Genomic DNA, 25216 nt, shown 5'->3' on the forward strand with positions numbered 1-25216 from the left:
ATATATGTATGTATGTATATACAAGAGATCCTGGATAGCATACTGCTGAGGGCACACAAGCTGTTCATTCTCGGTGGAAGGATTTTAATCACACTTTCAAGGAGCACTGATATTAATCTGACTGATAGCATCAAATGTGTTAGTCCTGGAACTAAGACAAGCCAAATGGCCATCCATTAGTTACCAGAATTAAAGAGTAATAAATACAAAACTTGTAATTAATGTATCTGGCAGCTCCCTTTGAGCATGCTTTCCTATTGTAGAATGTGCAAAGCAGCCTGTCCATCGTGAGAAAAGCAGTGAACTGCTTCCAGTGGGCCAAGAGGCCCAAGTATGTACAATGGCAACTGCTCCTTGCATAATACGGGCTACGTTCACGCTCCCTGTGGGGGGGGAGCAAAGGAGGGAGCAGACCCATGTGCCATTGCCTGCAGGCAAAGCAGTCAGAGCAATGCTCATCAACTACAGAGGGATGTGCCTTGAAGGGTGATAGCATATTTACAGCTGCTTACTTGTGCTGCTTTCAGCAGTGAAACCTCCTCTTATCCCTGCATTGAGGCAGGGCCAGATGTCCCGCCTGCACACCTGGCATGCATAGGAGTGCACAAACAGCACGTGCTGTTTTACTGCTCGGGTAATTAGTGTAAGAAATCTACACATTTCCAGGCACTGAAGTTGTTTCACCAGGGCACACGCAGCCACTCAGCTTCTTGTTCCACCAAGGACAACCTGGGAACATGGCGTGGCAAAATGAGGTGGCTGTTTGGGTCAGGCCTGCACAGGGCCCCACGTGAGGTGGAGAGGGGCACGCCTGCAGCCTGGTTCAGTTTGCTCTGCAGGAGCCCATCTGTGCTCCTATCTCCTCCCAGGGCCTGCGGGATGGCAGCTTCTTACAGCATGCTTGTGGTTGTGTGAGCACATCCCGACTGGGCTGTTAGTGTGTGAGGGGTAAACTGTGTTAGAAGTAAAACAAAGAGGTGTTACTAAATCAAAGCAGAGCTGCTTTTATTTTGAAAATACATTCTTAATGAGCGCTTCCCACTGTTTAAATAGCCATCTTGAAGTCTCAGTAATCAACCTAAGCTCTTCTGGATGCTCCTTTGCCCACAAGGCCCTGCTTTACCTACAAGGCAGTCCTGAGCAGCTTGAGGTACAGATACACTTAAAAGCTTCTTTGAGCAGCTTTGGGCATGAGTTTACACTGCATTAGTCATCAGATCTTATCTATGCATATTCCCTCTTCTACCCTGTGGCAAATGCAGCATAACTGATGGATCTGATGCTGCAGGCAGAGCTACCTCGTGCTGCAAAGCAGAGATTTCCCCAGGGCAGTCCTCAGGGCAGTTTGATCTGCTGTAAATTCACGTCTTGGCTTTTCCTAAAGTAAATTGTGTCAGACTGAACTAACACACGTCTGGCACACATCAACATAACAGTGTCATCTTCCTCCACCAGTCTGAGGAAACCAGTTTATAATTACAATCTAAATTCAGTTTCCTTCTTTGCTCAAGCTGGTGAACGTGAGGTTCGATTTCACTGTGGATATAATTTCTTAAGAAAAATAAAAGAAAATAACAGTTATACTAAGTGAAATCACAAAAGTTTTGGTTCCATCAGACAAACTTCCTTCTGTAGACAAGGCTCTCAGAGTGCATATGTTTTTACATTAAAGTAAACCTGGCCTTGTATCTGTTTACTTTTTATCTTTGAGAGAGATTTTCATGGATATAACTGTCCAAAGAGTGCTCACAATGACTCAAATGGACTTCATATATTTTTTAAATGTAATACAATTATTTTCTTATACCTGGTTTGCTCTAAACTTCTGGGATGTGGGCTGTGGTGAGCTCTGCATGGATATCCCTTTCAGGTGGTTTTATTTGAAATTTCTCTTGGCTGGAATTGAGCACTACAGATTTTGCACCCAAACATAATCTCCTCACATGACATGCACAATAAATGGCAGGTAAGAGCATTAACTGCATATTTCCCCTCCTCCCTCTTTCTCCAGTAAAAGTTGCCAGCAAGTCTCCTTGGTGATCATTTTAAAGAAGATCAGATCAAGTACAAAGTACATGTAGAGCTGTTTATAAAAATAACATGGAAAACAATCTCTGTTCTGCAGCATTGCTGCTGTGTGCAGGCTCAATGCATGAAGTTATCCTATCTGCCACAGTTTTGACTTGCTGTTAGAAATGCGCTATCACAGTTTTAATATCCAGGAGGAAATATAGGTATAGTATATAGATATGGATGAATATATATGAGTGCATGTATGGTGGAGAACTTTGGAATGAAGCGCTATTCTGAAGGATGCTGAGCTTGGAAAAAGGGAGTGGCAGCACCTATTAGCTGCTGTTGATATGAACACAAAATATATAGGCTCTGCTGTTGCTCAGAACTGTTTCTGTTTTCCTTATCCCTACTTGGCCCTCCACAAGGGCTGACAGGGCTTTCGTCCCTATGAGAACTCTTGCTTCAACACTGCCAAAGTGCCAGATGCATGCAGGGTGTGATGGGACCAACCTCAGAAGCAAGCTGGTGTTTCTCACCCAAGGACAAGTGGGATAGGACTCATTTAACCCAGTGTGAGCTACCACAAAAATCAGCATTTGGGAATGACCATGCTAACACTGCGTCTTCTTTAAGGTTGTATTTACTTCATAGACAACTCCACTCTGAGCAGGAGATCCTTCTAGCCTAAATTATCCTATTAGCCAATAATTTAAGCTCATCACTGACTCCCTCCGTAGTTACCAGGCAGTTGTAGAAGGAAGTCTGTCACTCTGCAGTGTAAGTGTGAAATAGCCATTGGCAGATGTGCTGTACCCAGCTGGGGTTCTTTCTTTCCATTAACTACAAAAAGAATTCAGTGACTTCCATACAAGTAGTGGTATCTGCTGTTGATATCTAAAGTTCATGTAATGGATTCCTTTCTGCTTTTGAAGACATCTTTAAAGTCTAAATTCAATTTAAACTTTTGCATAAATATGCCCTCTGTATGAATGAAACAGCTTAATATCTCAGTTTCTGCTTTTCTCTTTTTTCTGTAATGTTGTCTCATACTTTCTCACACAGCTTATCCATTTGAATAGAATTTTGTGTACTCTGAAATGGAGTATTAAAATCTATGTTTAAAATCTATGTTATCAAATATTTCCTTTTTTTTTTTTTTTAAAGAACCCTTTCTTATGGCCTTTTCAGACTTTCTTTTTCATACTAAAGTATCTTCTAATACAACCCACAGTGCTGCCATAGTTATCCAGATATCACCAGTGCTGGCAGTAACCAGGACAGCAAGACAATATGCCATTTCTGCAGAGAAGTCGCAGATAATCACCAGCGTCTGCTCACTGGATGGGCTCACTATTTTAACTAAAAAGAGTAACTATGGAAAACTTAAATACAGTTTTGGGGATCAGTTATAGGCAGCAAAGCTGTAAAGAATTTAGAATGATCTTACCATTTAATCTTTTTAATCTCTGTTAGTGATTGCTAGCAGTGTCACACTTGTGCATGCTCTTTTGTGTTTTTTCTTTTTAAAAAACCAGTTGATGACAGAAATCACACCTCTGAGTGTGTATAACCTAAGCTGTATACCTACATAGATATGTTAGTTGCCAACCCATACAGCTCTCCTAACCGTGCCCAACATCATTTGTGGCTGCACTATCTGACTTGGAGTAAAAACATGCCATGGACAATGCTTACACTGTACAAACAGTACCAAATGTCACATACTAAAGCTCAGACACATGGCCTAGGTCTCTCATTTACTTAATGTAAATATAACAACAAGGAAATTTTCCTCTGTGCAGTCACTGGAGCTTATGGAAATTTCAGGGCTATTTTAGGAGAAAATTCGAGCTGGATTTCTTTGGGAGAAGCAGAATCTTTTATTATACAAAATTACATAGCTAGAAGAAGCAGGCACAATTTAGATCCATTAGATCTGAAACTGAAGCAGCAAACGTAGGCCAAGGAAAAATTGCAGTATGTTTAAGTTTGTGTTAGTGCTGGAGAAAAGTGGCTCTTCCAGCAAAGCCTCAGTAATACCAGACCTCATCAACAACTCTTGATACATTTTGTCTCCTCTTTACCATTCTGTCTCTTGCTAAGAATAAAATTCAGACTAAAATTTTTAACAGACGGATTCATAACAGCTTGTGCACCAGGACACGTTTGGCAGTACGTGTCTGACAGGATTTTTTCCACCTCTTAAAAAAATTCTGCTAAATATTCATGCATTCCTGAAAGAAACCTGATTCTTGGCCAAACCAAAGCTTGTTAGCAGTCAGAACAGGAGGGCTGCTTCGTCCTTGCTGCACCTCTAATCCCTACAGGTTTTGCTTCACACCTGGTCTCTGCAAACAGATGCTGTCAAACTCAAATTACTGCACTCTGGAAATGGCTCATAACCTGAGATATTGCCCACTCATTGATTTTTCTTTTCTTTCTTTCTTTCTTTTTTTTTTTCTTTTTTTTTTTTTTTTCTGGAAACATGTATTTTGAAGTATTCTGTAGACTTTGTAGTTTGAAAAAGTTTTTATAGATTTTGAAACCGTCTATTAAAGGCTGAAAAAATGCCTGTGCTTTTCAAAACAAAGCATGATTTTTTCTTTTGACACACAGCTCACAATTGTATTTGGTATTAATGAAAAACACATTTTATTTTACTCCACATACTGAAAATACAACAAAATAATTTTGAGATGAAATATTTTGAGAAAATTTTGAGAAGAAATATTATTAAAAGAATGTAATTTGACTAAAGACATTTTCATGTCCTTTCAGAGAGACAGCTCTGAGGTCAGAGTAGCTTTCTCAGGACTTTTTCCATTCTAGTCCTGAAACCCTCCCCGGACAGAATCTGCATTAGGTCTTTGGGCAGCTTATCCAGTACCTGATTGGTATCATGGGCAAAAAATTAATGTTTATATTACATCTGAAGCTTTCCTGTTTCAACTCAAACCCGGAGACCTTCGTTTTTCTACCAGGCATCACTGTGTAGTTCCAGGCTCCACCTTTCTGACAGTCTCTCTGTTGGTATTGGAGATGATGTTAGGTGTCCAAAGCCATCCGCTTTCCAACTGAACCTGCCCAGCTCCCTCAGCCCCTCCTCACAGGGACAGTGCTCCAGCACCGAATATCATACTGGTCCTACACTGAACTTTCTCTGGTTCATCAATGACTTATTGTACTGAAGATCCCCAAACTGGTCAGAGTATCCTAACATAGTCTAACAAGCACAGCAGGGGACTTTAAAAGAAGAAGAGAACTGGGCGCATATTCTCTGATCCTTCCCTAATTTTGGAGGCTAGTGGCATCCAATGGACTAGAGTGGGTTGGTTCCCAGTCCCTGCATCCTGCAGTTATGCACTCCCCAGGTGCATGCTTACTATGCTTCTCAATGGTAAATTCCTGCTGGAAAATCAGACTGGTGACACCATGGCATCTTCCAAGCCATCCAGATTTATGGCTTCAGAGCCAAAGTGCTGATCAGAAACACCATGTATTAGTCATAATCTTATCAAAAATATTTTATTTATGAAAGTAACAATTATACTATACAACCTATATTGGAAGTACATTTGCTAGAATAAATTGCTAGAATAAATACAGGCAATTAATTCATTTTTTATAGAATGAGAGGATTTATTTGACATTTGAATGTTAACCCAAGCTTTAACTTACATCATAAATAGTTAAAAGGCATAGTCAATTTTTTTTTCTGTTTCTTTTGCATTTTTTAATACTGTTCTATTTTTAATCAACACGAATCAACTCTCCAATCATTAACATAAAATTAGTATGACTTTCAAGCAATCATGTACCTCAAGATAATCAAACAAATAAGGTAGTGTGTGTGCAGTTCATTCTACAGCAGAATCTACTCATGTCTGCATAAAAAAGAAGCTGAAAATGCTTCTAAGTTCTTTAAGCATCATATGCTGATTTCTGCTTTACCACAGTGCTTTAAATACCAGAATCTAAAAAGGGCATATATCTGTATGCAGCTGGCATTCTGCTGCTCTTTATAAAGTGTATTAGGGCTCAATGCCACATTCCTTTGGCTGGTGAAGGACTGCAGAATTTAGTCCTGAGTGTTATTTCAGAAAACCATGGTCCAAAATAAATGTCCAAGATGGACTATTAAGCACCAAGGAAGTGATGAATTTGCTAAGACCTGATGTTTTCGGATACAAGTTGGCTTCTTTTCTGGTAGATATGCTTTAGTCAGGCACAAAATATTGGGCTTAGTACAGGCGCCTCTATTACATTGGATGTCAGAGAAGGTGATGTTTATATCATTTGTAAACTCTATGAAGGGCACTGCAGGCGTTTTGTAGTAAGGCACCCACATTTTGAAAGTGTTGATATGTTTTCCTTTCATGTATTTTTTTAACTAAAAAATCAGAACTAGAAGATTACAGCCATCAGTGAAGTCAACAGTAGTTTGGGGTGTCTGATATTTCTTCAGATGAGAAGCATGTGGTTCTTCAGATCATATGTAACATCAGTGGGAGCTCTCCTATAGCAACGCCTTTTCCAATGCTATCAAGGCCTGGCTTATCAAATGGCTATTGTGCATGCCAGAGATATTATGCTCTCAGCAAAGTAGATTTCCCTATTAGAATGTTATCCAAAATAAAACAAAGCCCCAGATTGCACATATCTACCCCTTTGGCCTTTTTTTTTTATGGACAAATATGCTTGTATTCAAAAACTGACAATGTTGGGCCTTTCCTAATAAATGTCTTCAAAGAGTACATTTAAATACTTTTTCACAGAAATAACCATCAGTTGCAAAAATGCAGAGGGATTTTTTTATGCTTTCTTTTGTGAACAATATTAAATCAGCATAATTCTGGGGGAGAAATTGATATTTTTGTTTCCCAAATATATTTAAGGAGGCTAAAGAACAAAATGTTGGGGAGGCAACTTTTTTTGGCAGATAGTAAAATATAAAATATGTGATTTAAAAAAAAAAAAAAGTTGGCTTAAAAATACACACACACAAATAATACAATAATATAAAAATACAGCTCAGCCAATGGCCTCTTAAAATTTACCTTTGGCATTACATTTGGCAGCCTAACACAAAAGACCCTTCCTATAAAAAGAACTATAAAAAAGAGCAGTTCATAAATTAGGTTGCAAGGGGCTGTAAGATTCCTTTTCTTGATTCTCCGAACTCCTTTTCTTCCTGTCCACACATAAGCATGACCAGTGAGGTATATAGAACGTAACACTGTCAGGCGTATGCACAATCAAAAAGTGCATAAACAAAGAAGTTCTCCCATTTTCATGCGAACAGGTTGAAACGGTGTGGTTTGATTCTTCCCCCTTGGAAAAAAAAAAATCATTTTCTATTGTTTTTGATTTTCTTACTTTGGCAGGATGAAAATGAACCCAGAGGAATATAAATGTCCTATTCCCAGCAGCAGTGATCCATTTCCCTTGGCAACATTCGTCCCATGCCACAGATACTACAAGGTTCTTGGGTTGCTCTAGAACTCTCTGGGTAACTTCCCACAGAAACATCATACGTCTAGCACCATGTCATAGTGTTGCTCTTTCTTCCGCCTGCCACATTTGGTGATAAGAACCAAGTACAAAGTCAATAGAAGAACCCAGTAACATGCATAGAGGATTGTACCAATGACGAGAACTGTTGTTTTTGACTCAGAGAATGGCTTTTTTGATTCCTTGTAGATAGTGAAAATTACGCCACCTAGGAGGATTGTAAACCAAATGGAGACTGGAATGAGTCCTATAAAATTAACTACAATGGTTTTTCTTCCTGATGTGCCCCACCCTGCTTTGTTTATCGTGGCAATTGCAAACATCTTTGCTGGCAGTAAACTTGACATATACAACACTGAGTAGAGTGACATGAAAACCATGACAATGTTGCCCCTAAGGAAGCTGGCAAAGGAAGACTTTATCAGGCCCACTAACTGAACTGTCAACAAGAAAAGGAGGATGTTCCAGATTTTTCCCCTGTAGAAGAGCTGAATGACTGTAGCGATAAGGAAGAAAGGAAAGAATCCAGTGATTACAGCTTCATAGGTCATCCACAAATGGTGCTTGTGGAACCACATTGCATTATAAAGCCACTCTCTAAAATATGATTTACTCCAGCGGGTCTGCTGATTCAGCCACCTGAGATACTCTATTGGTGTTTCGGTAAGGCACTTGGATCTAGCTGTGTATTTTGTTGCATAGCCCAGACTTAGTACTCGGTTAGTTAGATGCCTGTCATCTCCAAAGCTGCACTGGGAGCCCATAAATTCTTGATTGTACCAATCTTCCACAAATTCATGGAGTAAAGAGTTTCTGTACATTCCCAGAGGTCCGCTGATGCACTGCACGCAGCCAAAATAGGACTGGCAGGCTCTTTCTATGTTAAATGCCATCCAGTATCTCACACTGCTCAGAAAGGAGATCCAGGAATCATACTTGTTCAAAATCTGCAAAATACAAGAAGTTGGCATTTTAGATGAGCTCTTGAGAAGGATATTATACACATTAGATCAAAAAGGAATTTGCTGAAACTGAAGTACTGATAGCCAAAATATAAGGGGAACCTCACTCTTAGGCCAAACATGTTACCATCCTTACACAGTCCAGGACACTGACAGGAAAGGCAAGGTAAAGCTTTCAAGAGGCTGTTCCACAAAAATGATCACTTTTCTCACAACCTTTCCTCTTCTCCACCAAGAAACTTCCTTCCTGGCTCATTTTTCCTTTCTCTTCACCCCCAGTTAAGTACCTGCTGGGCTCAGCCTCTCCCAGGAGATGGAGAAGTCCAAAATGTGGCTTCTTGCCACAGCTTTGCTTCTCACAGGACTTCTTTCAGCCCTCCTAGAGCTATGCCAGGATATGAGAGGCTGAACACATGGTCTTTGGCTTACATTTTTGGTCTTCTAAGGCTAGCCCTAGATGCTTGATCCTGGACTATGATCCCATATGTGACATTAGGGCCTCTGGGGAACAGCCTTGTTTGAGTTGACACTGGAGTACTGGCATTGTTATTATGCCTCAAGACATACTATGATACTCCAACAGTCATGCTTCAGCTCATATAAACAGCTCAGTCCTCCTTTTCATTTTGCCCCAAAGCTCACCTGAAGCTCAAGCATCCACTTAAAATGCTGTATATCTATAATCTGAGTCTGAACACTGAGTGGAGGTAAAGGCAAGTGCAGGTGCCCAAGTCTTCACATCCACATTTTCAGCTTGGTTTGTGATTAGACCAGGGGACAAAGATATTCAGGCTTCTGTAGAAATCTTAATTTCTGGAATTAAGAGCCACATACCTGAAATACTTCTGACTACTGGGACATTCTTCAGTAAGTGCTTGCCCATATAGATGGCCTTTTCTCCTTTGTTTCACATAAAAGCCTGACTGGACTAAGGAACCAATCCCAAGGCCAATTGGAATGTTCATATGCATATTTTTTTTATAAACTGTAGCAGAAACATTTGTGTTGGAAGGAATGAACAGCTGAAAATCCTCACAGAAGTGGAGCTGGGTTGACTTCAGGGCTTCACATTGTCCCATTTGACAGAGATGCATAGGAAACTCAAAAATACGTAGAGTGCATAGTGCACTGCATTTCTAAAAGGCTTTATTTGTAACAATCTTTGGCTGCGAATAGTAGTATTAGCAAGTAAGGCCTGAGGTGCTGGACTTGGCTTTGGGAGGGCTGTTCTCTGTTCTCTGGTGCCCTAAAGCTTTTCTGTGGCACCTCGAACAAAAAATCATGTCCAGATACTCAAAGATTCAGCAACAGGCCTGACAGTCCTAATGCCTCATTTTTTATGTATTTGAGAAGAATAATACTTATCTGCTTTCTATGAGTGTTAAAATCACAGTGCTCTTACCTGTGAATTAGCATTCTGTTCAATAGATAAAAAGGGCAAGGTCTTACAGGAACCTTTGTGATGATACCACTGTGTATTCAATGCTATTCCAGACATGGAAAAGTATTGCAGTACAAATATTTGCTGAAACTCCCCAGTGTACTCACCTGCACATCGCCTCCAACTCCTCCAACCATTGGATCTTCTTCTAAGACCTTTACCATCTCCACTGATGAAGCTGGATCGAGCATTGTGTCTGAATCACAGACCTACGAGAAAGACAGAATCAAGAACAAAAATGGTTTGGTTAAGGAGTACACTTGAACAGAGAATAAAAATCACTTGAATGGTGAGTGTCTCTATAGGCATATTCTCCTGAATGCAATTAAATCTCTCTTTGGAGTCTGCATTGATACTTCTTAAAGGCCATTTGTATCAGGCAGCAAGAAGTGCTGCTGAACGAAACTGAGTGCTTGTAAGGGCTATGCACGCAAACAATCCTCTCTTCTGTATCAGCTCGATTTGTTTTACTGGCACGCTGGGCTGACAACTTTGAATAAGAGATGCTCTCAGAGATGGGGCACTGCAGAGCAAGACAATGTTCGTGGGTGTGTTGCAGATTTCTGCTGAGCTCTGACATAGGGTTCCCCTGTGTTGGCTGCATGGTTTTAGTACCCTGGTTAAAAGTCTCCTGCTGCCCAAAGAGGGAAGGAGTGAGGAGTTAAATTCCAGACGCTTGTTAAGAAAAAAAAAAAAAAAAAAAAGGAAAAAGTCAGCTAGGAGTCTGGAAAGAAACCTAATAGTTCTTTCACTCATGGAAGGATTTAGAAATTCATGTAAAATATGTATTTTGGATTATAGAACAAACTCATCTGTACATTTGGATGTATGGTGTGTTACTAATAGTGCAAGGATTTGAGATTTGATGTACAGAAATCATTTGCCATTTTCCTCCAGCATTCTTATAAAAAATATCTAAGTAAGACCAGAAGGAGCAAGTCCCAAAGTGCAGTACTCCATGAGACCAAGGCAGAAATGGATGAGATACACAGGCTTTTTAACTACACAAACACTCCCAATCAACTAGACACTGTGTACATTAAGAATTGGCTTGCCCCTGGAGAGTAGGAGGGCTCAGACAAGCTGGCCTCTCTGAAAGGCAGCTGATGCTGCTTTCATTTGCTGGGAGACTAATGACATAAGCTGCGGCCTTTTTAAAACAAGTGGATGTCTCCTTGTCCGAGCTGCTGCTGAAAGCAGTTCCCCAGTAGTCTGTGAACTCATTTTTTAGATGCCCTGACCTCCCTGGGTGGGAGGTTGTCCCAGAAACACTCTTCTGGCTGGCTAGATTCTGCCCTACAAATTCTCTTCCTCTTCCCACTTAATCCAGAATTGATATTCCTGTGATTTCAGGTGGAGACATTAGAGGTAGAAGTCAGTGGCGCTGCATGAATAAGCTATTAAGTTAAATCCCAGCAAGGCTTCATATCAGGACTTTTAATTTTGGCATCTTTTCATCCAACCTTTCAACTCAGCCTAAGCTCCCTTGCACCATGGGAGCATAAGTATTTATTCCTGCTCTGTCAGGGGAGGAGAGTTTTTAGGGATTCTGTTATGGGCTAGACTTGAGTTGAGAGGTTACAAGCAAGTTTGCTGAGGGCACCAAGTTAAGTTTTGCAGTTGACACCATAGGAGGTAGGGGACACCTTCTAGGGGGACCTGGACAGGCTAAAAGAGTGAGCACACAAGAACCTAATGAAGTTTAAGAAGGCCAAGTGCAAGGTGTTGAATGACTTTTTACATGATCTGATAGTGAGAGGACAAGAGGGCATGGCTTTAAACTAAAAGAGGGGAGATTTAAGTTAGATGTTAGTAAGAAATTTTGTACTCAGGTTGGTGAAGAGGTGGAACAGGTTGCCTAGAGAGGTTGGGGATACCCCATATCTGGAGGCATTCAAGGTCAGACTGGATGGTGCAGTCTGATTAGCAGTTGGCAATCCTGCCCATGGAAGGGGAGTTGTAACTAGATCATCTTTAAGATCCCCTTCAACCTAAGCTGTTCTATGATTCTACAATTCTATGATAATCAGGCTGCACAGCTTGTGATGCAGCTCAGCGTCTGCCAGAATGTTTCCTCTCCATGCTCACTTGGAGGCTGAAAGGCAAAAGCTGATGAGAGCTCCCATATTTCTGTAAGCATCTCCAGCTTCCATTAACTTGGAGCATCCAGCTCCTCTCCTTGGAGGACTCAGCCTGGGGAGCACCTTTGTAACCTGGCCAGCTTTGGTGGAAAGCTGTCATCAGTGACAGCACATGGTGATAGGTAGCATTAATTTTGATGAAGGGAAGAAAGGATGAAGGGAGGAAAGGATGCCTGTATTTCTGTCTGGGACTTCCTAAGCAAAGCTGTCACTGAGTGCTCAACATGGCAAATCTGCTATTTATTGGTATTCAGGGCTCAGGCAGACACTTGTCCCATTTCTTGTGGCCACAAGTGGTCAGATTGGGTCAGTCTCCTACCCAGCTCCTCGGATTTCAGTCCTGTGCCTGTCACTCCATGTGGCTGAGCAATCCCCACCCACCAGATGCATTTATCTATAGCAGAGAAACCTGCCATAAGCAACACTGCTATTATGAGATGAGGAATATTGAAAACACAGAATTTATTTACAAATGACCAGCATGTGTCCAGGACATGCCAGCACTGTGGACATGTCTGCGTTCCTGGGACAAGCTGTCATTTTCCATCTGGATGAGGTTTTTCTAGGTGAAAAGAGGACATACTTTGAGAAAAGCAACTTAGGAACCTGAATGAAACACACTGAGGGCTGGCCAGCCGGGGCTGGCCCAGCACAGTCTAAGAGCCAGTTTGCCATATTTCCACATAAGGGCAGGGTGACCTAGAAATTACCGCTGTGGGTCACAGAGTTGCATGAAAGGGACACCTGACCTTGCATGCTTCTGCCTTCAGCTTTGAGCAAGCTGTTCAAATGCTTGCTGCAACCAGTGGTCATTCAAAACCAGGATGTTCCACGGAGCTCAGACTGTGCTGGGTGGTCCATGCAGGTACTTGGATCAAGCCAACAAGAACTGCACCCTGACTGTACTAGCCAGCTTTGGCTTCACCTTCTTCAGAAGGGAATTAAAGCCTTCACAGTGATCTCAGGTATTTAGTGAGAGTCTGCTAGTGAGCAACATCTTGGTTATCCACACTGACACGTCTGCTTATGATCACCTGCTTTTAGGCTTAAAGTGCATTTAAGGACTGTGAGGACCACAGTGTCAGGCACGGGCAGTCATACTGACTGGTCTACTTTTTAAAGTGGCTGATCATTGATGCAGATTACTCAGCTATTAAAATGTGGGGCCAATTTAAAGTAATTTAGTCCTAAAGATATTCCTAAATAGCTGTGCAAAAAATCTCAGCCTACACTAATTCACAAAACAGAGCCATATGTCACTGCACTGCATCAGGACTGTGGCCAACCAGAGCCACCAAGGCAATGCATTTGTAACATGGATGTGACTGCGACATCAGTCATCAGTTAGTCCCCAACACATTCATCAGAACTTCTGAGCCAGGTCAGGAGTGCTAATTGACAGAGAGACCAGAAACATCTCTTCCGTTTTCTTAGTTTATGGTATGACTGTTGAAAGAGAAACACTTTTTCCAGGTTCTCTGAGCAAATGCAAGGGCTGGACTGAGAGAGGAAAGTAGTCATGAATCTGTTTCCTCTCTGCCTTCATTCTCTGCAATTTGATACTTCTGTGGGAAGTGATTATAAAATGATGTTAACACAGAAAAACAGCATTTTTGATCCCGTCACAGTCCCTCGCAGCACAAAATCAAACTGCAGACAATGGAGAATTTAAGTCCATTGTTTTTGGATAATAAATCAGTTAAAGTTTTGGAAATGCTCAAGAATGAGTTTTAAATTGTTGCCTTGCTTTTAAGCCTCCAGTAACTCTTGAAGTCCTGAACCAGGGTGTTTCCTGACACTATCCTGACAGCTTATCGACTGTCCCACCAGAGGGGAATTCTGGAGGCAAATTAATGTGCTGATGTCAGGAGAGGGCAGGAAAGGCTGAGGGTGATTAATTAGGAAGACTGTCTCATAATCAGCAGGATTTAGTGGAGTAAATCTCACTGGTCTTGATATACAACTAATATACTAATATACAACTAATATACAACTAGTGATCCTCAGGGTCTGGCCTAGTTCTATGCGCCTCCCTCCACTCATGGCCTCCTGGACTTCCTGCAGTCTGTTTGCCTGAGTGAGGAGTGCTTCCATGTGTAAGGCACAAACACAGAAAATCTTTCAAGGGATCCAAGGCAGCTGGAAAGAAATGTGTCTCTGCTGCTTTGGAAATGGGGAGAGAGGACTCAGCCTAATTCATTTTTAAGTGAACAGTGTCATAAGGGCTTTAAAGGCCAAGTCGCAGTGAGTGAGGTAATGCAGCTGTAAGTGATGAAGCAAAAGCTCCTTCAGGCTTTAGCTGAAGAAATCTTTCTTTCAAGACTGCACGTTGACCTTTTTTATTGAATACTCTGCACAGCCCTCAAAAGCTTCAAAATACCCCCATCTTTTTCACAGAATCTACCACTGAGATATTCCCTAGTGGCAGCAAATACTTGTCTGCCTGTTCTCATATGTGGCCACTGAAATTCTCTCAAAATAAAACTTTACCCAAGATCTAGACTTACAGGAGCAGTGAGGGGGTCTTCAGGAGGCCACTGGCTTTGCCTGAGGCAAAACCACAGGGAGAAGTACTGCAACCTGAGGAGATATTCCGGATTTCTCCAGTAGCTGGTAGATTTAACATATTCATAGATAGGCTGACCATTTTAAAAAGTAGCAAAATGCACTTTTAACGGTCAAGCTGTTTCCAAACAGACTGAAAGGAGCACTGTGTTCATCGGGGACTAGGATGGCCTCTAACATGCGGCACAAAGTATACAAAAGCTGCTTTCTTTCAAAGTGTGTTTGAATTGGCACTGACCTGGTGCTTTAATACCTACCTGTACATAATCCACGCTTCTCCCCAGTGCTTTGAATGCTGTGTACATTACTTCTCTTTTTCCACCCCATTTCTGCATGATGCAAACACTTTTGTTGGACAGGACCAGCTGAGATACGTGCTGCATGCTCTCTCTGTGAGACTCCTCCGTCTCACCTGGACCTTTGTCATGGAAGTTGTTACTCCAGATATAAGTGGCAGATTTGTCCCTACCCATGATTTCAGTAAAAATGTCCATCATGTAAACGTCGTCTTCCGAGTTCCCATCAATGACCATAACAACTTTAATTCCAGGGTAGGTCAATCTTTTCACAGAAAGTAAACATTTTCTTAAGTAGTCAGGATCCTCTTGATACGCAGCAATACAAAGGGCAACAGTTTTGTTCAGCTTGATTGGAGTCTCTAGCGACCGCTTCATTTTCCTGTGCTCTAGGTAGGCAAACAGGCTTTGGATGATGAGATGTGATGCCAGGATAGCACCATAGAGTCCAAAGGAGAAGTAGTAATTGTCTGTTTGGATAAACTGGTAGCCCACAATGTAAGCAGCGGTGATTCCCAGCAGGAGGGACACTCCAAAAAGTGTAGTTCCAAGTATTCTCAGGATACATATAAACCTCTCACAATACATCTGCAAAAAAGCATGGAAACTGTTAGCAGAGCTGCCACTTCCCACTTTGTTCAGGGGCACACATGGTGTCAACACTGAGTTCAGCACCAGCAGATGCACCACATGCTTCTGGTCATGTCGTGGATTTACTACATCATCTGTTCAACTTATATCTCCTCTGCAGTATTCTTTACACGTTAAGAGTCAAATATGCCTTAATATTCCAGGTGGGTTCTCTACACTTCATAATGTCCTCAAAGAAAGTGCTGCCTTTGTCAGGATTTTAATTTGGCAGCCTGGAGAGAATGAGATTCTGTCATACTACCCTGAAGGGGTCGGAAAAGGGGCTCTCAGGCCACTGCTCAATTCATCTAGTCATGGGCGGGAGGAACAGCTGAACATCTGTGCAGCCTCTCCTTGCCCCCCAATTTGTGTCATGACTGCATCCCACCCTGAATTGCGTCTCTTGCTTAGTTATGTTTGCAAAAAATATTGGAAAGACATTCTTAAAACAGATGTCTGAATGTATTTATATTTTTTTAGACAGATGTCTGACTATATTTGTAATTTATATTTATATGATCAGACAAGGTCTTCTCAATAACACTGCAAAATGTGTTATTCATACATTTGTATACGTAGATATATATGCATGTGCAAGCATGAGTGTGTAAGGCTATCACTTGACAGAGATTAAATGTGTCTGCAAAACACATTAATTTAGGAGAGTCAGGGCTTTACTTTGGACTCTGAAATTCATTAGAGTATCAGCTGTGACAACTTCTGCATGCATAGCCTACCTGGCTATAAAATCTTTCAGGCTAAGCTCTGGCAGTGGAGGAGCTAGCAGGCATGGAAAATGCTCAGTACTCTCAAAACAAGTGATGTGGACAACATGTGGACAGAATCAAAGAATGGCCTGGGTTGGAAGGGACCTCAAGGATCATGAATCTCCAAGTCCCCCACTGCAAGCAGGGTCACCAACTTCTACATTTAATACTACACCAGGCTGCCCAGAGCCCCATACAACCTGGCCTTGAACACCTCCAGGGACGGGGCATCCACAACCTCTCTGGGCAGCCTGTTCTAGCACTTTACAACTCTCACAGTAAAGAACTTTCCCCTGACACCCAACCTAAATCTTCCCTCCCTCAACTTAAAACCATTTCCCCTGAAAGGCAGGTCAGCAGAATACACTTGGCTGCTTTTTGTGGATAGTCACATTAACCATTTTATACAACAAGTTTCTCATAATTACAGGAAAGTTAATGCTAGTACATTTGACCTTAGGGATATAAAATAGATAATGTCTGTTTAAGGCTATGCCAGTAAGCACACTGTAAGTCAAAGAATCTGAAGCACATGCTTGAAAATTTTGCTGAATTTGAGCCTCTCCAAGTAATAGACTTAATGTTTGTGTTTTCTTACTCTTATTCATATTTTCCCTGCTGCTAACATCTTGCTTGTCTGCAGATAATGTGTTTCATCATCTATTGGCCAAAACTGAAGCTGGAACTGCACTTCATTACATCATGTAGGTTTTTAACTCTTTCTTGTGAAATATTCAGGGAAAAAAAAAACCAACAAAAAAACACTACCGAAGTGCAGCAGCATAGCTGTCACCGATTATATTTCTGTCTGACATGTTACAGGCTTAGAAAGACAGATCTACTTAGAAAATAAAAATGAGAATAAAGTCTGAGACTGCAAAGACTATGCTTTTTTTCACAGGCTGTTTAGGGTCTTAAATTTCAGGACAGGAAGAAGTCTCTTAAGTGTATATTTGGAGACACTGTTAAAGAAATTGGACCCTATCTCCAGGACTTCCTTGAATACTTATGACTGGGATCTGACAGGTGCTGTAATCACCCGACAGCACCAGTCCCTGCTCTGGCCTGTCTGAAAGTCTTCCACAATGAGGGGTCATCAAGAAGCCTAATAAAAGACAGCTTATATGAGCCATTGCTATAGGTGAATTAAATGCAGCGCCCAAAATAGATGGGCTTTAGAAAACAGATTAAGTAATAGATCTCCTCTAGATTACCTTGAAGTCAAATAGCCTGTGTGTTTATTAATCCCCCCGAGTACGCAGAAGGTCACCAACATCAAGGTGAATATTTTATTAATGGTGCAGTTGTACTAGGCTTTCCCATTTGGGGTCCACAACTTCTCTTCCCTCGCCAGAAATAGAACATGCTTATTAGTGAGTAGGTCTGAATTCTGCTTATATTAGGAATTGTATGACTGAAATCAATGGACCACTTGTATGGGTATAGCTCACAGGATTTAGATTAAGATCTGGAGCATATACATTTGACTGACTATACGTTTGTATCAGGCTTCTTTTTATATTAATTTATTACTGCTTTTTCTTTTCCTATATAGTGCTTCTGCACCAAAAGAAAAAATAAATGAATTCTCTGATCTTGTCATTGCAGCACAGTTTCTCTCCTTCCCAAAACCCACTCTTTTAAGATCAAGAGATGGATTCCTGGTCTTAATAAAATAGTATTTTTTTTTTTTTAATCCTTTAACTGTCAACCTTGGGAAAATAAACAGTGTTTTGATCTAAATTCCTGGCTTTCATCAAAGAAACCTTCCCCTTTGTATATGCAATTGAAACATGTCTTTTAACTGACTGAATCTCAGGCAAAGTCTGGAAAAATTGCTCAATATTCTCAAACTTTAGCACGTGATCTATTGATAACTTGCCCAGCAGAATTGATATGTATCAGCTTGAATGTGCCCAAACAACAGCAAAGAAGCCAAAAACTCTCCACCCTTCTCAAATAACTGAGCCAAGAAGTTAAGAAGAAATTATGTTTGTCCAAGTCTGTGGCCAAAGATGAATTGCTGAGTCAAATAATAGCACTGAGTGTAGGAATAGCCTCATCAGAGATTTTAAGATCAGATAGTACTGTTGTGAAAACCTAGACTGGCCTAACACAGTGAAGTGTAAAAGGACATCTTAGTAATACATCAGTCAAAATTTTCCTGAACTTGTCACACTAAGATAGAATCAAGTATTATCAGAGAAGCAGTGCATGGTACTGCGGGTGAAAATTGCAAGCCTAAAATAACACCGTGCTGAGTCAAGATACACGTGTCAAGTGCTTGGTGAAGGATAAACACAGATTTTAACTTTCAAAACCACAATTATTTTTCAGGCATTTCCTAAATAATCACTCTGAGTGCTGGCAATATTCTTTCAGCCAAATTGAAATGCTTTTCTTCAAAGTTGCCATCACTAGAGCCCTGTTCAACAGCTGACTACTTAGTAGATGTACAGTACACACCTCATATTATCAGTGCAGGTCATGCTCCTTTTGGAGGTGCTAAGTCTCCCATGCACTGCATGGGAAGTTTGAGACAGGACTGCTAATGCTGCTTTGCAGTTTGGACATCTAAATCCTTGATGAGCAAATCCATCAAACCTTGTGGTGCTGAACCAGTATATGCTTTAGCACAGACTCTGCAAAGAGGGTCAACATTGGTACACACACAATGAGGGAATGTAAAGAGGTTTCTAAGTATACTATTGAACAATTTACTGTCTTGATTTTCCAGCGGGTGAGTTCTTCACAGCCCACCTAGCAGAAATGAAACATGAAAGCGGTAATGGCCTCAAGTTGGCCAGGGGATGTTCAGGTTGGATATTAGGAAAAATTTAGTCTCTGAAAGAGCGGTGGGGCACTGGAACAGGCTGCCCAGGATGGTAGTAGAGTCCTTGCTCCTGAATGTGTTCAAGAAATGTGTAGATGTAGCACCTGGGGATATGGTTTATTGGGCATGGTGGGAATGGGTTGATGGTTGGAATAGCTGATCATGGAGATCTTTTCCAACCTTGACAATTCTATGATTCTAATGCTATTTAGGCTGTTGCTGATTTAGTGACACACATTTTGGATCAACAAGCAGTCCAGAGTATAAACATGTCCTGTTGTGACTGTACAAGAGGAAGCAATAAATGTGTGTGCCTCCATCAAGGCTCTAATGAAGGGTACAACCAAGAAATAAATCCCTGCAAGTATTTGACATCAAATTCCATCTAGTGAGTTATTTAGCATTGGCATAATGACAGGAAGACCCAGAGATCGTATTTTTTGGCATGCTTGTGATGAAAGAGAACTTACTCTACATTACTGTCTTCTAATATTATTTTCATAAAAAATTTAAGTTAACAAGAAGTTGACTAATATATACACATAGTGACTGGTAGAATAAGTCTAACACTAAATATACTGTGTTTTCACAATCTGAGCAGTGCCTTAGATTCCAAATTAAATGAATGTAGCAAAATATGCTTTATTCTTTATTCTGGCAAATATTTAGTCCAGCATCTCACTGCAGTTATAATACACAAATCTAACCTTAATAAGATCAAGACACCTGATGGAAATTCAGTAGGTTCTAATGCCCTGATTGATACTGCATACTTAGCAAAGAACACTGCTGACTGCCAGGGTAAAATAGCACCTGTCTCCCTCACCAAAATTATATATCACAGTCTGACCAAATGGTTTTTAATCAGACTTCATGCATGGGTGGTGAGGCACTGGCACAGATTGCCCAGAGAAGCTGTGGTGCCCCATCCCTGGAGGCACTCAAGGCAAGGTTGGATGGGACCCCAGGTAGCCTGACCTGGTGGAAGGCAGCCTTGTCCATGGTGGGGAGTTGGAAGCACATGATCTTTAAGGTCCCTCCAACCTAAGCCATTCTAAGATTCTATGATTCTATGATCCCTGAGACTAAGAACACCTGGACATAGTATATCCCTTTGCAAAGTCAGGAGACAAAGAGGAAAAAATATTTGAAAGAAATACACAGCATACAGGAAAACATATATTCAGAAAGTCTATGTGTAGTGTTGTCTGTACATACCAGTATTATCTGTAGCCTCTTATTTATACTGCACTAGCTGGTGTTGCTCAAAGAAGCAGTCAGGTGGTGCCTTGCACCTGCTAACACAGGTTTGGTACCAGTGACTGACTGGAGGTCAGAATGAAATCAGGCTTGCTTGCAACGCGTGGGGTGCAGCTCATCCATCATCTATTTAAAAGACTGTCTGTCTCTTGTGTATAACATTCAAACATATCAGATAGGCCAATACTACTGGAACAGATCTGCAAAGAAGGAACATGTGGCACTAAGGGCCCAACTTCCACCCTCCATACACTGCCCATTCATACCCTGAACCAAGTCTAATCAGACCCCATGGATTGAAATGCCACTTGTGCCTAAATGGTCTGCTCTTGTGGTGCACCTTGCAACTAGTTTCATTCAAGAGGAATTCAGCATGTGTGCTCAGTGTCACTTTTCAATTCAATCCAAAGCACGAAGAATTCAAACCAGCCTCGTGGATGACCTGCACGTCAGCCTTGCTTTCAAATCTTTGTTATAACAAGAACTGCTGAGCAGTATGAACATTTAGAAGTGTCTCACTGTTACATGCCTGTACAGAAGCTGAATTCTTGATTGCCTACTGGTCATGGTCCTCTGAAGCCTCATGCTTTGGCTTCAGTATAACATATAGCCATCTCATTAAAGAGAAGTGTGCACTTAAATATTTTGCTGAAGAGAGAAATCAGTGGATAATTTATATTACAGTTCTGTAGTGCACGCGTAAAGAAAACATTAAAATTTCTTTGTAAAATTTCTGGAGTGTTCATGATAAAATTATGTATGTACATTTGATGTATTTATTATACCTATTAATCTCCCGTATGAAAATTGATCATTGCTTAACCATTGTATTTCTTGAAGGGAGAAAACTAGAGAGAGTGGATCAGGACTTGAACCACTGGCATTTTGTTCCTAATACTGCCATTCACCTTCTGGGTGTCCTTAGGCAAATGAATTCAACTCTCTTTGCCTCAGCTTCCTCACCTGTAAATGGGAATCAAGACCATGCTAGAGGCTCTTGGAGGTCTATGGAGCTCCTCATACGGCTGATGTTACTGATGTGTGTTGTGCATGTGGTGTTATTCTTCCTGGGTCACATGGGACCCAAAAATTCCCAATTTCCATAAAACTGTTCTTCTTTAAGAAAACCAGACTACTTACTTTTTCCCTTCCATATATTCACCTGAATGTGGAGATAGCAGGGCAGTCAGTTTTTCTACAGCACAAATGCAGCTCTTACTCTATCAGCAGGACGCCTGATATCCATGAGGTTTGCAACATAAGAGCTGACACACATGGGTGTATGTGTATGCTGTTACTTAGGGCTGCTTTACACACAGCCAAAGGAAGAGTTTCAACTTTTATAAACCTTAAAAAAACCTCATTCTTTGTGAGCATAATAGCATTAGCTTCTACAGATCAGCTGCTTGAATGACAGTCATGTGTGCATGCAGCCCTTATGTGTTTATGTGGCCTTACACACATATACTCTGTGTTTAAACACAAACATTATCTGCTAGTAATCTTCATCCAATATTTAGAAACACTGAGCCTTATTTTGGTGGCAAAGTAAATCATTTATCTTTGAAGTACAAATGCTTCCAGGTACACAATAATTAGGAGCATCAAATAGCTGCCCAGAGTGCCTCTTCTGTTTTACAGTCTGCAGAGAGGAAACCAAGAAGTTACGCTACATCTGTATATCTTTACTGCAGCAGAGTTACCATATCTGGTGCTTTTGGTTATTTATCACTTCCAGATTTTGTCATGCCATTGATCTTCTGGAAAGGGCTCACATAAGACTAAAATTAACTCTGAGGTTAGGTTTAAAGTAAAGAACAAGGCTGGTAATGATGGTAAACTGTATCTGCACTCATAGTCTTTGATCAGCAAATCAAGTCTCCTGTCTGCTCAATGTATGTTCTCCCCTCAAGCGCCTAAGTTTATTCTCTAAGAGGTGTGAGTAACTGCTGTGTGGATTTCTCCATCGCATACATGGTGAGATGCTGGTTGTTCAATTAACCAAAAGAAAGCAACAAACTCATACTAAACGCTCTAAGAAATAATATGAGAAATAATTCATACTGATATTCAGACATTTTGGATTACAGTTAAAGCTATTCTGGTTTAGAACAGATTTCTGGTTGCTGGTTCTGAAGTCCATGGACTTTTTTGGCACAGCGCTGACTCCATGCTTTACTCCGGTGAGTAAATATTTGTCTGATGTGCATAGCTCATTATCTTGTAATTTGTTTCTCAAACACAGGTAATACCGTGTTTGACTTAGTCAAGTAGGCAGTCCCGTTGCATTGAATGAAAGAGTAATTTGCTGCCTTATGTACTAATCTCAAGTAGTTATTAAATGAAGCTGATATCTCATTTGTTTGCATACCATAAACATGACCAGCTGAATTTGCTGGTAGCACAGCCGGCATGGGGAGCTCCACTGAACCCGGCACAGCTGCTCTTTCTGCTGGAAAAACTTTTGCCCAAGCGTTGTTGCCCTTGCGTGTAGGATGAGATTTACTAGAATGGAATACAGCCCTGGATTGACATGGTGACAACACCGGTGCTGGAGAAGTGGGTGAGAACCTATGGAAAGACGACCCATGAGGAGACCGTGAGGTCTATGGCGACTAAGAGCGGATGAATGCTAATGCCTTGTGAGATGTGGGGTCTCAACCAGCCCTAAAGAACAGATTCATAAAGCCTGCCAGGAATGGTGTAGTACGGTGGGCCCTCCCTTAATCTCCCTTTCAGCCCTCTGTGCGTCTTTGCCAAGATATTAAGGCATCGAATGAAGCGCATTAAGGTTCCTAGCAACGAGAGCTGGTTGTCGGCCTCAGCTCCAGGCTGCAGCTCGGACAGGTGCAGTGAAAGGCCGCCGCCGACGTGGCCGTGGAGCCCTCGGAGCTCCCGGGGCCGGGCAGGGGCTGCGCGGCTCCTCCCGCCGCCGCGGGGCCGCTCCTGCGGGGGAACCCCGGCCCGGAGCCGCGGCCAAAGTGGGCGGCTGCGGTGCGTCACAGGGGGTGGGCGGGGCGCCGGGGGGATCCCCCGCGCAGCCACGTGGGGAGGGGGCTGTGGGCGGCCCCTGGCCTGCGGGACCCTCGCGGGTCGCGGCACCCCGCGGAGGGCGGGGAGGGGGCCGCGAGGCTGCTCCGCAGCTGCCTTCTCCGGGCGCACCCCGCGAAGGCCCCCTCCCCCCCCCAACCGCCCCTTCGGGAGCGACCGTTCCCGAGCGGCCCTCAGTGCCGTCGCCGAGCCTCGCGGTCAGCCCGGGTCCCGCCGGTGGCTGCGCGGAGGGGCGGGGGCGGCAGTCGGCAGCGCCGCTGGAAGTTCGCGGGCAGCCGCAGCTCCCGCCTCTGCCGTCCCTCCCTCCCCGCCCAGACACGTTGGTCGCGCTGTTTCTCCCCTCCGAGGCGGGACTTAGCCTTCCTCCTCGCTTCCCTTCCTGCGGTCCCATCCCTCCCGCCGCCGCTGTCACGTCCCCTCCCGACGCTGCGTGCGAGGGAAGGCGGCGGAGCTGGGGGCGGCTCTGCCTCCCCCCAGGGCGAATGCCTTCCGAACCTGTTGCTTGATCGATTTAACCGCTATTCATTTCACATTTTTTTTTCTTTTTTTCCCTTCCAAACCGTATTGCTCAACTGTATCCTAAACGGATTACACGGAGGGAGGGGTTGAAGCTGAAAACCTCATTCATCCTCACTGCAGTCCTATTCATTGCTGGAATAGGTGTAGCATAGAGACGGTAAGATCCTTCCCCAGCCCCACTCGTGTCTGGGGACCTCTTTCTGCCTTCCTCCCTGGAATTGTGAGGCTAAGAGGAGAGCGGCTTCTTCTCTGGGGCTGCCATAAGGGTGATGGTCAATCTCCTACCTTGTTTGTCCGGCTGTCCTTTGGTCATAGAGGGGCTCCAGCCAGCTGTGTGGTCTCACGTACCGTTGCTCCCGCTGAACAGTTTCCAAGTTTGAGGTAAAAGATCAAATCGCACTTTTTCAGGGACTTATTCAGAAGCTCAGGAATAAAAAATAATTAAAAAACGAAAATAATAAAAAAATCGCTTAAGGCTATTCAGTCCTACTCATTTTCTCCCACGTGTTTTCCCTATTACAATGTATTTGTCTTCAGTTTCTAGCTCAAAGTCGTGGGATTTTTTTTTTCAAATAATAATAATAATTAAAAAAAAAGTTAGAAATAATAAATTAGGAGTTAGTTTCTCGTGGTCGAAGACCTTGTTTCAAAGCCGGCTGGGCAGGAGCCTGGAGGAGTTGCACGGCAGCGGCTGAAAGTTTGGGATGTGCAGCATCAGATAAAGGCTCTTTGGTGATGCCTCGCGACCGCGTAGCTGCTTTAGTTCTCAGCAGCAGCAGCAGCAAACGGGTAATATTTTCCAGACGTCTGTTCCTTTCCTGCTGCTGCTGCTGCTTTTCTGCCTTCTCCACGTTATGGGGTCTTTTAACAAGTGAGACTTGAGTTGTTTTAATAGGCGGAGGATGGGAAGAGGAGGGGAGGGAACGAACTCCTGTAAGAAGGGAAAAAAAAACGCAACCACCCTGCCCATTGAAATGATCTCAGCCAAGGACCAATTCAATTTGCAGAGGCAGGAATTCAATTAGCTAAGTTGCACTTTCTGCAAAGAAACGCAATACACACCCATCGCCACCACCTGATTTCCTCTCCTCGCCCCGCACTTGGGGGGGGGAGCCCCCATTCCCCCCTCTCTGCATCTCTGGCTCTGGGGTGTGGGACTCGTCCCTCCCACCGCCGCTATTCTGCTGGGACAGCTTTGCAGCTGCTGGTTTTTATTAATAAGGG

At 42.5% G+C, this 25216-nt stretch overlaps 1 protein-coding gene across 5 annotated transcripts; it reads right to left on the bottom strand.

Moving 5' to 3' along the window:
* Positions 1-5630: 5630 nt before the first annotated feature.
* Positions 5631-24847, bottom strand: HAS2 (hyaluronan synthase 2). Of its 5 annotated transcripts, none has more exons than XM_090137955.1 (5): positions 22794-22883; positions 20381-22064; positions 14894-15520; positions 10038-10139; positions 5631-8474 (listed from the first exon to the last, which is right to left on the bottom strand). In XM_090137955.1, exons 3-5 carry the CDS (start codon positions 15518-15520, stop codon positions 7545-7547), a joined length of 1659 nt encoding a protein of 552 aa, XP_089994081.1. In that variant the 5' UTR covers positions 20381-22064; positions 22794-22883; the 3' UTR covers positions 5631-7544. The 5 variants fall into 5 exon arrangements, with proteins under 5 accessions (XP_089994081.1, XP_089994083.1, XP_089994082.1 ...); XM_090137957.1 differs by having other exon boundaries at positions 20381-20622; positions 22794-22856; XM_090137956.1 differs by having other exon boundaries at positions 20381-21584; positions 22794-22811.
* Between the last annotated feature and the right edge of the window lie 369 nt (positions 24848-25216).

Source organism: Phasianus colchicus, chromosome 3 (assembly GCF_987193195.1).
Source record: "Phasianus colchicus chromosome 3, bPhaCol1.hap1.1, whole genome shotgun sequence".
Lineage (NCBI taxonomy): Eukaryota > Metazoa > Chordata > Aves > Galliformes > Phasianidae > Phasianus > Phasianus colchicus.